Here is a 14124-nt window from a genome sequence, read left to right on the forward strand (position 1 = left end):
GACTCCCAACTCTCTCTTGACATGTCCGCTGGCAGCGCCAATCAAGTGAGAAATATTATACACATGAGGGATAGTGAATTGAAAACTCGCGCCTGACAGTCTACAACCCACACCGTTGCAGATTCGGAATTGGCATCGTGTGGGTATTAAATAGTAGAGTGTATGTGCGTGCGTACACCATATACTTCCCTAAGTACCACAACTTGGAGGTTGTTCAATCTGCAAGTCGCAATCAGAGTGAACGCGCCCTTGCGGGGCAACTTGAACCTCGTCATTTGCAGGTAGCTTTTTGGCAACGAGGGCAAGAGTGCATGCTCTACTCTGAACATCTGTCTGTGATTGCGAGAACACGTCACATACTTGTAATATACGGGGGATAGAGTCACTGTACCTTTCTCTGTTTGATATAGGTCCTGATAGCACCCTTTGCCCTTACTCTGCTCCACCAACGTTCAGTCTGGTCCCAGGGAATGTTTCGTTGTTATTTGCCCGGAATCATGACATCGAAGGCAATGAGTGTCTGTTCAGTTATGATGATGCATGAACGTAAGAACATTGATCCGTTGTGACAAGGGGAGAGCTCACATGTGCCCAGCACTCGGCCTGCGCTCCGAGTTGTGACGCTATTCGATGAGTCACTACCAAGACACTATTGCACTTAAATTCTGATACAGGCTCACGATTTCCTCGTTAGGAGTCGCTTATACGGCGCCCTCGGAGGCCTGTTATCTTCGTGCCAAGATATACTTCTCATATACTTTTCCAACCTTGGTGTTTTGGTAAGTTCGATCACTAGTACAGTATCAAGAACGTTCTGGTTGCCAAAGAGCATAGCGAAGACCGCCAGGGTACCACTTGGCATGCAAAAATTTGACGACAAGTTCCCTGCTGTTGGATGTTCAACATCGACCTCGTATTCCTTTTTCTTGATCGCCATCACGGACTCTATAGCGTAGCTTATAATTTAGTTGTATCGCATTGTTTGTACCTCAGCAGTTCTTTCACCAACACTGAGGTACAGTTCACGTTCATTCTGCACGCCGTCTCTCACTTACATTGTTTCGTCTCTAGACCTGTCTCTTAGGTACTATTAATGTCTCAGCAGTTCTTTCACCAACACTGAGACTAATGTTGTGCAGGCCGGGCTTGGGCCTGGGCTTGAGCGGGTATGGGCCTCCTAATATTTTGGCCCAGCCCAAATGTTGGGCTTGGGCTTGGGCCGGGCTGGGTTTGGGCTGAAGCCCGGGCCTGACATAGATTGAGTATGTAATCGTGCAACAACGAAACACAACTACCAAAGTTATTCTAAACTCTCTATGTCAATCACAATCATACTATCTTCACCTGACTTCTCTGGGCACCCATCAAGTAGCTCGTCATCCTCATCTGCAGGATCTTTGGTCAATGACGAAGGTCCTGACTCACGAAAGACCAGGTCATGATGGAGAAGACATTTCATTACCTGTAATGCCTCAACAACATCGCCCTTGAGACGGTTTCGGTGCTTTGTAATCGTTAATGCAGCGGATGAAAATGCACGCTCGCTCGAGACCGATGAGGCCATGATGCCTAAAAAGTCGTGAGCAATAGCTGTCCAAACTAGCCCATACCTTGTTGCATTTAACTTTCAATAGATTCAGTATCTTTGTTGAGTGAATGAATGAAGGAATACATACCCCCCACCACTGGACAATGGATTGGTTTTCGGCCAGCTGGTCAAATGTATTGACATAGTAGTTAAAGTCTTGAAGCCAGGGTTTCCGTGGATCGAATGATGACGTGGCCGCAGACGGAGCATATGAGGTTGGCGTGTTGTCGTCATCGTTGTCATCATCGTTATCGCTAAGTTCCTGCAGAAGCCGCGCAACTTTGATTCCGGATGTGCGACCTTTCTTGACCGGAATGTGTTCAGCATCACCATGGATGCACACATAGTACTCCTGAAACTGATGACAGACGGTCAAATTATTGAAACGAAAATCCTTTGGAATACTCACAACACGTTCCACGTTCTTGAGAGCTTCTTGTTGCAAATTTTCATCCCAATACTTCTTGAAATGGTTCATTTTCTCGTTGGGATCAAGCACTGTTTATTAATTGAATCAGTCATCAGGTAGGGCTAGATAGGACTCCATAAAATACTCACACATTGCCATAATATATGCATTGGAGTCGCTAGTCTTCTCGTAGTACATCGTGATCTTGTTAATAGCAGCTTGAAGTGGTGCCTTGAAGCAAGTGTACTTTGGCCATGCGAGTCGTAAGCTCCAAGCTTTATATAGTGCCTCTAGGGCTGGGATTGCAAGGTGTAGGCTCGGGTTTCAATCAGATGAAAATGCTTGTTGAGCGTTGTCTGCATGCTTTAAATGGGGTGTAAACATCATCATCCACTGAACATTTGAGCGCGGGAACAAGTATACTCACAGTGAGGAGATCAAGGAACAATTTTACGTGTTCCCATTCATCATTTCGTAGCTCTAACTCACCAATCTTCTTCCGCTTCTCCAGGTTTGGCTCCTTCAGGCCCATTTCGTAGATAAATGTATTGATGTACTGTAGGTGACACGGTCAAATTTTAATACTGTGAACACATTAACATGCACCTTTCGCTGTGTTTCTGCATGCTCTAACATGATGTATGTTGATGACCATCGGACTGGCATGTCGAGCAGCAACTGCAGGGGGCGTTCTGCACCTTCTCGGATCTGAATCTCCTTGAAAAGCTGCTTGCGCTGGGCTGACGACCGCTCCTGTTTGTTCCATTAAGTTAGTCATTTGAATTGATCAAATATCACGTACCTTCACAGTGATGGCTCATATGAGCCCAACCTCATCCCGATTGTGACCAATAGTACTTGGCATATGGTCTTCGGGGCTCGCAGGGTTGTAATGTTGTGATTTCGTGTGAGTCTTGATGAGTGATTGTGTCGCCAAGTTGATAACGTGGGCAAGGCATCTAGTAACACATGTCAAAACATGTCAAAACTAATATGGCTAAACTTGAAGCTATGACGAATGACGCACCTGATACGGCGTCCCTTTCCATCAAATACTTTCCTGGTCTTCTTCGTAATCTGATTTGAAAACTCATCCATCATTGAGTTGTTATTTGTCGCATTGTCACAGGTGATGCGCCCAATCTAAATGTGTGGTGAGTAACATGAACCCTGGTAGGATACAACATTACCTTGTGCGAAATTTCAAGGCGATCAATGATTTTGAAAAGTACTTGACCTAAACGGCGGCCATTATGAGAATTATTAAGTCTTGTAAACCCAAACAGTGCACTTTCGAGAACCCATACTTCTGATGATGGCTCTTTGACCCAATGACCGGAGACAGTGAAGTATCCGTCGATGTTGGAGGCTTGCCATGCATCGCATGTATTGCTGATTTCACCTTTCACAGCATTGCTCTAAGTCAAAAGTGAGTGGTAGTATCATTCAAACGAGAAACAAAAACTTACATTAAGCCGTGTCTGAAGATATTTCATCTGCTTCTTGAACATCTCAATAATCTCGGCATGCGTCACCTTTCGATCCGGAATTTTGACACTGTGTGTGGATCGTGATGCTACATGAATCATGAGGTGGAAGGATGGGTGCTCCAGTGCTTGAATCGGCTATTTTCGTTAGTGAGACGGTGTAGTACTATGTAAATTTAACATACCTGGTCAGTAGAAATCAACCATTCTGTTACAGCCTCGCAGAATAACTGGTCAGTGTATGACAGCACACACTCGGCCTTTGGTGGTAGGTCATGCAGATGATTATCGAGGCCAGTTTGACTGGCACTAGCCTTCCGGATGGCATCGCTTTGACGCTTTGTGACAGCCTTGGGAAGCATGGATTCGAACTTGCTGTCCTGGGCCCATTGATTGTAGGCAAGCTATGGTCAATCAGTTAGCATTGCAGTTGTCAGAGATATCAACACTTACCTCGTGGTCTTTTTCAAGGTGTCGACGGCACATTGACAGGTCCTTCACAAAGTGTTTGTGTGGACCCTTCTTCGAGCACAAGGTGCAATCACGATAGGTGCGAGGTTTGCCATCAATGCCAGGCTCGGAATATTTTGAACTAAAAAAATTATCAACATCCTGACCTTTCCTATCGTGCTTTTGCTTGATCTCATCATTAGAGAGGCTTGCAATGTTGATATCTGCGAGAAATCCATCATCGTTGACAGGATCTGGAGCTGCGCGTGAAATTTCAACATAATGTAAATTAAAATGTTCGAAACTGACCTTGATTTTTCTTCGCCTTGGCAGGTGCAGCACAGCTGTCTTCTGAGTCAGAACTGATGATCACAGATTGACTGCGATGCGACTTTTTCTCTGTGTGAAAAAAATGTCAGGTGAAATGTGCTGAAATGGGTAATGTCAAGAATACTTACTTTTTGGTGGTTTTGGAACCGCTGCACAATCTGTATCATCCCCACTACCAGAAGAGTCAGTATTTTGAGATCTCTTGGCGGGGGTGACAGAGTGGGAACTTGAAGTTGCTGGTGGTGTGGTACTAGCTGTCGTCAAACCTTGTGATACAGGCCTGGCATCCTCCGCCAAACGTTTGGCATCTTCGGCTCGTTTGAGGGCAATGGCCTCGAGGTGAGTGCTCAGCTCGGGAGTTGCAGAATTAGATGCATCGGTTAACCTCTTGGAGGGCGCAGGAACCCGTTTGGGCCACACTGAGGCTTCATTATCTGGATTAAGTGATGGCGGCATTACGGCGATGATAGTGCCAACGTTGTGAGTAATGAATCCCTATTGTGGGCAGAAGATCAGGCACAACTGAACTGTACAGTTAATGCTGGAATGGACCAAAGGACTTACAGATATACATCAGTCTATCTTTAGACGAACTCAGCCCGGGCCTGAGCCCTGGGCATGGGCCTGCAGAGGTTGCAGGCCCAGCCCTTGGCCCTCATCAGCCCACTCATAGGGCTGGGCTGGGCTGGGCCTCTGGAGGGCTGGGCCGGGTGGGCCTGTGGGCCTGAGCCCTGGCCCTCCACATCACTAGCTGAGACCTGTCTCTTAGTTTCTACTTTCTACAGGTTATGAGCCCTGGCTCAAGTTGAGCCAGAAACCAAAACTTCGAACAGAAATTCACTCAGTTAGTGCCCGCCGCTCACTTATCTCATTTCCCTCCACGACGGCATCGTCATGGGGAAACATGATCACATCCCCGAGCTGCTTGGAATGGAGAATTATACTGGTTGGGCTACCAAGATGCAGTATGCTCTTGCATGCGAAGATTACTGGTGCCACATCAACACAAAATCCGAACCAGGGGATCTCCTCGGTCTTCCCTCATACATACCTTTACCAGTCGATAAAGCTAAACCCATGGACGCTGAAACAGCGCTGATGCGTGAATGGTTGCTCAAAGACATGAAGGCCAAGGAACTCATTACTCGGCGACTGAGCTCGTCCGTCGCATCACTCATTCCTCGTTCTCACACCGTCTCCGCACGTAAAGCTTGGCAGGTCCTACAAGATCATTTCAACCGGACCGACATGAGCACACAGTATCTTCTAAGACAGCAGGTACAAGCGCTGCGCATGAAGGACTCCGCTGACACCACCAATTACGTCGCGCAACATGCGGTTTTCCGCGAGCGCTTAATGGATGCTGGTGCACCTTGGGGGCGAAACTGACACCATTTACCATATGTTAATGGGGCTCCCTCAAACCCCAATCTGGCAGCAGTTCAAATCTCTTCTCGAACAGCATATGCACAATGAGTCGATGACCGCCACGTCAGCATCTGTACCTACTTTTACCTTCGAGAGTTGTGTGTCTCGCGTCACGTCTGAGGCTGCACACCATGTTGTGACCCAGCATGCGCATTCCTCGTGTCCAGGTTCAGAGTATGCCAATGCTGCCACCACTCCCAACGTGAGCGGCACCAATTCCATCACCAGTCTGTGCATGCACAAGCACAACCCCCAGGGGGTGTTCTGCACCACGCCTGGCTGCAGCAAGGGTGATCATGACCATGCTCACTGCTATGGAAAAGGTGGTGGAATGGAAGGTCAGGCTCCTTGGATGAAGAATAAGAAGAAGGACAAGGAGTCCGCGGTTGCTGCAGCTGCTACCACAGTGCCCGTTCCAGCTCCTACTCCTGCTCTTACTCCTACACTTCCCATCGCGGTGGCTGTCACTGGACTCAGCAGTCTTATGGACGACATGTCTTTTGCTTCAATTACAGAGCTTCCAGACAATGTATCCTGTGCCGTCAACCTCCCGTTCTCCACCATTTTGGACTCTGGCACTACCGTTACCCTCGTCAAGGACAAGCGTTTTTTCCACACTTATTCTGATGCAGACCCCATTCCAGTGCGCACCACTAATCACGGTATCTTGCAAACCACCGGCCGCGGCTCCTGCATTGCATGGCTCACCATCGGGGGGAAACGACTTCATATACGGTTATCCAACTGCCTTCATGCACCGGGTGCCTTACTCAATCTTCTATCCGTCAGTTGCATGAACGCGAAGGGGTGGGATGTCAACTTCAGATCCAATATGACCTGCGAACTCACCTACAAAGGCACTCTCCTTGGTGCAATACCAGCCACCGGGAAACTATATGCTGCAGACATGGAGTTCATTCTGGCCTCCATGCCGTCAACTGCATCATTGCCTCACCCTGAAATGTCGGCGTTCGCTCACGTTCCTCTCTCATTGGACCTTTGGCATGCTCGAATCGGACATATTGGAAAGGAGGCGGTGTTGCGACTCAGTCGCATTGCCAAGGGCGTTACCATCAATTCTACCACACCTCTCTCTCACTGCGAATCATGCATCATGGCCAAGCACCCTCATCAACCCTTTCATCCGTCTGAGACTGAACATGCATCCGGTTTCCTCGATCTAATTCACTCTGACCTCTGCGGTCCCATTCCCACACTCACTCCTCACAACAAGCACTACTTCATTGTCTTTCTTGACAACCATACACACGCACTTGATCTCCAACTCCTTGCCTCCAAAGATCAGTCTCTAGATGCCTGGCGCGCACTGCACGCCCACTGGGAAAACCTGTCCAGGTGGCGTGTAAAGATTTTTCATTCCGATAATGGCAGGGAATTTATCAATGATGCCTTTACGGCAGATCTTGAGCAAACAGGTGTCCAGCGTCAACACTCTGCTCCCCAAGCTCATCAGCAGAATGGGAAAGCAGAGAGGGTGATGCGTACGATCAAAGGTTGTATGTATGCGATGCTGGACTTTGCCCGTTTGCCAGGCTCTTTGTGGGGTGAGGCAGCTCTCACTGCATGCTATCTATTTAATCGGACAGAATCGCGTGCACTACCTGCGGGGAAAACTCCATATTGTTACGCGAAACCTCTCGGATGAGATCTGGTGGCGCTAAACCCGCAAGGGGCGTTCGAAGCATGGCCTTCGGCGCTAGCCCAGCAAGGAGCTTGCCTGCGCTAAGTCTGAGTAAGGGTTGAGGCCCTTACTTGCATAGAGTTGATTGGAGTTTCTCAAGGATACGATCCAAGAGATGGAGTTCAACTCAAGAGTATCGTCTCAAGAGAAGATGGTTCTTTGTGCAGAGGGAGTTCTCTTAGGCAAGAGAAGTTCAGACCCAATGACAAGATCAGATGAGAACCGAGTAGATTCAAGTTAGAGAATCTATCTGCAGTACAAGTGAGATATATATATATACGTAAGGGTGATATACTGGTGGAATGGTAAGGGTACAGGGTACGGAGACAATACTGGAGTAACAGTAAGGGTTGAGGGTATGTATGAGTCACATACCGGAAAGGGTAAGTAGTACCGGTTGAACGGTAAGGGCAAAGGGCATGGGGAATCCCCATCAATGAGAGAACCGAAACAGTGGAAAGGGCATAGGGTGTGGTAGAAGCCATGGCTTCTATGATCTAGGGGTAGAAGCGAGAGCTTCTCGTGTTTCAGAACAATGGGATCAAAAAGAAAGAGATAAAAGTAGAATCGTAACCATGGTCCAGGTCTAGACGAGTTCGAAGAATGAAATGATGTGTAACGCTCATGTTACTGTAACACATATGAGATGCTGCATGGCACTCAACCGAATCTGGGCCACCTACGCATTTTCGGTGCTCGTTGTTTTGTGCGCATCCTGACAGAGCTACAGCGAAGACTTGGACCTCGCTCTCGCGAAGCCATCTTCATGGGATACCCCCCAGGCGTCAAAGCCTGGAGATGTCGCAACATCGTCACTGGCGCTTTCTTCAACTCACACGATGTCATCTTTGACGAAGGATTGTCCAACCGCCCCTTCCCTGACAGTGACAATGAGGACGACGATGCTATACTCCTGCCGGCACCTCCTCCTACCATCATCATCCCACCTCCACCTCCTCACGCTGATATTATTTGTCGTTCAGGTTGCATCCCAATCTCAACTGAGAAGGGCCAACTCTTTAAGGGTCGCATTGCTGCCGACAAAGTGCGTCTCGCTCGACAACGTGAGGTTCGCATCGCGTGTCTCATGGGCATTCCGCCACCTTCCTTGGATGCTCTCATACCTGTTGCACCGATCGTCGATGCTCCCGCTCGCATGCCTGACCGCCCACCTCCCACAGTTGTCGACCCTGATGCAATCAACCCTGATGATGACAAAATTGGCTTCCCCGAGGTCATTGCTAACCTCATTGTTGTGGAAATGGCTTGTCTGTCCGTCCGCAGTGACACATGCCGAAATCCTCTGTCCCCTGGTTACGATCTCAAGGTTCCCCCTGCAACTTATGACGAAGCGCTCTGTCGTCCAGATCACGACCATTGGTTAGCCGCGATGCATAAAGAGATGAACCTAATGTCAGAAATGAAGGTATATGAACTCGTACCACTGCCTGACAACCGTCGCACCATCGGGTGCCGCTGGGTACTAGAATTCAAGGAGGATCTCAAGGGCAGTCCTGTATTCAAGGTGAGACTGGTAGCGCAGGGCTTTTCCCAGATTCCAGGCGTCGACTTCGGACACACCTTTGCCCCAGTGGCCAAATTCACCTCTATCTGTGTTCTTTCCGCTTATGCTGCAGTCAACGATTGGGAACTCGATTGCTTCGACACGAAGTGTGCCTTCTTGTGGGGCAAACTCCAAGAAGACGTCTACATGCGTCAACCCCCAGGCTTCGAGTGCACTGGTCCCAATGGTCTCCGCCTAGTCACCCATCTCCTTTCCTCTCTCTATGGTCTCAAACAGGCTGCTTATGACTGGTATGAACTCCTCCGTGAAGTCCTCTCTCATCTCGGGTTCTTACACTGCTACACTGACTACGCCGTTTTCATCTTTGACCATGTCAACGGCAAGGGGGTGAGAATAATCTGCATCATCGCATGGCCCGTTGATGACAGACTCGCAGGATCAAACAATCACACTTTCCTTGACCGAACAAAGGTGCAAATTGCTGAATGTTTTGGTATCACTGACCTTGGACCTGTCACGAAATATCTCGGCATTCAATTCATCCGTGATCGCCAGACTCGTGAACTATGGATGCATCAGGAGGACTACATCGGTTATCTGCTGGCGGAGCATGGCATGTCAGATTGCAACCCAGTAGCACTGCCCATGGACCCCACCTTTCCGTTTGGCCATCCAACTGACATTTTCCCTCACGTTAACGACCTTCAGACCGAATATCGCAAACTCGTCGGTGAACTCCTTTACCTTGCCATGTACACTCGCCCCAATATTGCACTTACCGTCATGCGACTGGCACAGTACAACGTCTCCACCAAACCTAAACACTATACAGCTGCCAAACACGTTCTTCGTTATCTCACCAGTACAAGAACTCTTCACGCACATTACGGGGGTGTAGGAATCAACCCAAGTCTGCATGGGTTCTCCAACTCTGACTGGGCCTTGTGCCCTGAGGATCACATATCAATTTCGGGATATGTCTGGTTTTTCAACGGTGGCCCCGTCTCGCACTCTGCGAAGAAGCAAACCACTCAGGCTCTCTCGTCCACTGAAGCAGAATATATGGTGCTCACCTCGGCCATTCAAGATGGCCTCTGGCTCCAGTCCTTCTTTGGGTGCCTCAGCATCCCTCTACCCCTGCCGTTGCAACTATTCGCAGACAATGCTGGTGCCATCGCTCTATCAAAGGAGGCTGCAAATCACATTCAAATGAAACACATCAATCTCCATTACCACTTCATCCGTCGTCATATCAAAGATAAAACATTCTTGCCCATCTGGTTGTCAACTCATAAAAATACTGCCGACATATTCACCAAACTCTTACCCCGTCCCACATTCATTCATCATTGTTCTGGTCTTGCGCTTGTGTCTCATTGAGGCAAATGTTCTGTTTTGTCTCTCATTTTCGTTGTCTCGTTGAGGGGGTGTGTTGGATGTTCAACATCGACCTCGTATTCCTTTTTCTTGATCGCCATCATGGACTCTATAGTGTAGCTTATAATTTAGTTGTATCACATTGTTTGTACCTCAGCAGTTCTTTCACCAACGCTGAGGTACAGTTCACATTCATTCTGCATGCCGTCTCTCACTTACATTGTTTTGTCTCTAGACCTGTCTCTTAGGTACTATTAATGTCTCAGCAGTTCTTTCACCGACGCTGAGACCTGTCTCTTAGTTTCTACTTTCTACACCTGCATCAGCTCACATGCTCCTTATAAGTGTGTCTCTTCAGAATGTACCTCCGGTGCCATGTGCAATCGCTGGGCTGTGTTAGATAATCATCATTGTGGTGTGTGTTTCCTGATTATCAACAATCAGTACAAGAAGCAGAAGGTGGTGCTTGATCAAGTTAATTTTTGTTCCAGTGGAGGCGACCGAACTCGAGTTGGAATCGAATCATGAGTGTGTGTACTTTGAAGCTTGAAGCTTGAGAGCAAACTACTAGTCCAACGACCATCCAGTCTAAGTGCCAGATCTAGCCTAGTAGGAAGTTCAATTGTCACGGTTGATCGGTAGAGTACTTATAGTCACATGTACTACATAAGTGATATTCAGAGTCGCTTCCTGAAATTTCAGTAAGCGCTCTAACACAGTCCAATGCACGGCATCCATGCGGCAATTTTGATGCAGAGTTTTAAGTGCGATGCCTGCCCTTCGCCCTCATGTACGGCGGTCTGAATGACTGCGAAGACTTGCGACTGTCCCCATATCATCCATGAGCGACCCACAGAGGATCACCCGAGGTAGGGTGAGAGGCCAAATGAGAGGGACAAGAGGGACTAGGGGAGGGACAAGAGGAAGATGCGCTGATTCAGCTAATGCCACGGATGCGAGTGCTCCTGCCCCTGTCAACATTCCTCCTGCTGCCACCAGCACTACCATGGCCGCCACCAGCACTACCACAACTGCCACCAGCACTACTACTGTCCACGTCCGCCCCCCAAGATTCAGCATCAAATGGGAAAGTGGGTGCATAGATCGCACCTTCCCCCTTGTTGCCTACCTTATGGCGCATCGTGGGGACTGTCGCATACTTTTCAGCGAGGACAAAAAGAAGAAGATCCAAACCATGCAGGACGACAACAGCAGCATGCAGCCTTCCGGCAAAGAAAAGGGTCGCATCCATGCCATCATCGCATGGGAGGTCTTTGCCAATGATGCCCACTATAGCGGCCAATATGCTGCATGTCCAAACAAGTTTGCAGTAGCAGTTGCGAACCGTCTTGCGTTGTGAGTGTTTTTTATTTCTTTCACTTTTATATGCTAATCTACCTAGTCTTAAAAAATATCGAACACAACGAACAAGGTTTACCCAGACCGGCAGTGGAGTTGATCCCACTGATCCAAATGCAGTGGCCAATCTACGTGGTAAGTTTTTTATTTGATAAAACACGACTGATGCTGATTAGCTTGTAGAGGATGTACTAAGACAGCTTCCGACCTATGATGACCTTGATGAGTTGTGGCGCAGCATCCCATCATATGCCCCCCAGGCATTTTCATCCGATCCGAAAGTTGATCACTCTAGCCTTCTTCTGTCTATCATGCACACGAAAAGTGCTCCTGTTTCTACATCCACTGCTGGTAGCTGCCCAGCTCCGGATGACGATGAAGATCCTTACAATGCCAATGCCAATGCCAATGAACTGGGTGGCCCAGACCCCTCTCAGGACCTCCCTCCAACCAGTATTGATCATACCCAGCAGCTCCCTCAAACTGCGTCATCTGTGGATGACAATGACAAATATGACACCCTGGACGATAGCACAATGATCACCGAGGTGAATGGCGGTGACAGTGAGATGAATGCTGATGCCGACGAAGATTATGAGACGGCGGGATATGAGACTGCAGTTCCCTACGAGAATCGTGTTGACAAGCGTCCGCGCCCATTCTCCCCTTTGCCACCTCCGGATACTATTATTCCACCTACAATGTCACCCCACACCCCAGCGTCCGACTCGCGTGCATCATTTACACCTCATGCAAACCGTGCCTTCAGCCGCACATCTCTTTCCAAGCCTCGCCGGCCCCCTCCTTCTATCGCATCCTCTATCAGAAGCTCATCAGTACAATCATGCTCTTCATCTGGATCTGTTCCCACGCCTTCGCCGACAACAAACACATTGTCCTCCACCAAGGCTAAGAGCGTCAAACGCGTGCAGTCTGATATCACCGATGTTCGTGACAAGGCACAGTTGATTGCACAGGGGGTAGTATCCGAGCACTACGCTGCGAAAGCAGACCAGAAGATGCTCAAGTTGCAGATCCATGAAAAGGAACGGGACCAGATGTTTTCTCTCAGCAAACAGTTGATTCAGCAGTTGAGCTCTTCACTTGATCATCAGCACACGCTAGAATCAAAGAATGCCGACATTCATCTCGAGCAAGCCAAAGCTCAGACACATGCGTCTGAGATGGAACTTCTCCGCCTCGAGCTGCAGCTAGGAGAGCAGCAGCTCCAACTCCAACTCCAGCACGAAGTAGCCGTCACCGAATCTTCATTGCATGCATCCTGATTGTACTTGTTTCATCATTGGCCACCATTGTTGACCGCTGCATGCCCGCGCTTGTTTGTACATCGAACATATGTTTTGTTAGCCATCATCATCAGGTACTGTTGCTGCTGTTTTCATTTTCGCTTCGTTTCGTTTAGCATGCTCGTAATAGGCCTATGTCCTTTGTTGTTCGCATACTAATACAAATTTCAATGGGATACCTACTAGTCTCTACGCTCTGCATCAGCGCTGTAAGGACTGTCGAGTAAGAGATTCATGAGCTCTATCCGACGCTGTTGACCTGGAGTACCATCAACAGGGTTATCACCTATACCATCCTCCACTGCAGCCACAAACTGTGCCCCTTCTCAACGAGCCCACTCGACCGTGTCTTCGCTCTCGTGCTGTTCCTCAAACCGAACAATCATGTTGTGGAGAATGAAGCAACATAAAATCCAATAACTTGAATAGTGAAGGTCTTTTTCTGCAGTGATAGGGTGACGAAGCTCCCGAAGAGACTGGAAATGTCCTTTAAGAGCTGCAAAGGCATGTTCAACCCAAACCCAAACCTGAACCACGTTAAATTAACAGAATTCTCAGGACATTCAGAGTACATACACGAGAAAGGTGATAATTAAATGTTCGTTGATTGCGCATCAAGGCTCCATTCCGTGGTTTCTTGAATGGTGGAATGCACCACGTCTCTACTGGATATGCGCTATCTGCCCATACCCAATGGTTGTTATCAAGTAGGTCTGCATGCTCCCGATAAAGCCGAGTTGATTGAAATGCATATGCATCGTGCGTGCTTCCCGCATGGCCGACAGAATAGTCGGCTATAAGGAGGTTATGCGGCATGATGACCAACTGCAACAAAAATTAAATCAAACATACAAAATAGCGGGGAAAAAAAAACCTGGCAGTTAAGAGAGTAGGTACTTTTCCTGTTGAAAAATACCTCGCCGTGAAGCCCAGGCTTATTCATCAGGTTAGCTGCAGATCCGTCGATGGCAAATATGCCATTTCGCCACTCTGGGCAGGTCTTGTCCTCTACCCACTCACGGGCCTTCTCCGCATCATCAGAATCGGCCGTCGGGAAGGATATAAACTTGTTGTGCTGATGTAGCAGTGCTACCATTACTCAGTTCATACAATTGGTGACAGACCCAACACCAATCCCCGCCCATTGGGCGATATCCTGATT

At 48.4% G+C, this 14124-nt stretch overlaps 2 protein-coding genes across 2 annotated transcripts; one reads left to right on the forward strand and one right to left on the reverse strand.

Moving 5' to 3' along the window:
* Positions 1-3898: 3898 nt before the first annotated feature.
* Positions 3899-4720, reverse strand: EDB91DRAFT_1081524 (uncharacterized protein; the record flags this gene model as incomplete). Its single annotated transcript, XM_041315388.1, has 3 exons — positions 3899-4194; positions 4244-4333; positions 4393-4720. The coding sequence occupies 3 exons, from the start codon at positions 4718-4720 to the stop codon at positions 3899-3901; spliced, it is 714 nt and encodes a 237-aa protein (XP_041178000.1).
* Positions 4721-11302: 6582 nt separating this feature from the next.
* On the forward strand, positions 11303-12941 carry EDB91DRAFT_1247750 (uncharacterized protein; the record flags this gene model as incomplete). The annotated part of the gene is made up of 3 exons (XM_041322851.1): positions 11303-11652; positions 11699-11790; positions 11839-12941. The coding sequence occupies 3 exons, from the start codon at positions 11303-11305 to the stop codon at positions 12939-12941; spliced, it is 1545 nt and encodes a 514-aa protein (XP_041178001.1).
* Positions 12942-14124: the final 1183 nt, after the last annotated feature.

Source organism: Suillus paluster (genome assembly GCF_016628075.1).
Source record: "Suillus paluster strain FC165 chromosome Unknown EDB91scaffold_21, whole genome shotgun sequence".
Taxonomy (NCBI): domain Eukaryota; kingdom Fungi; phylum Basidiomycota; class Agaricomycetes; order Boletales; family Suillaceae; genus Suillus; species Suillus paluster.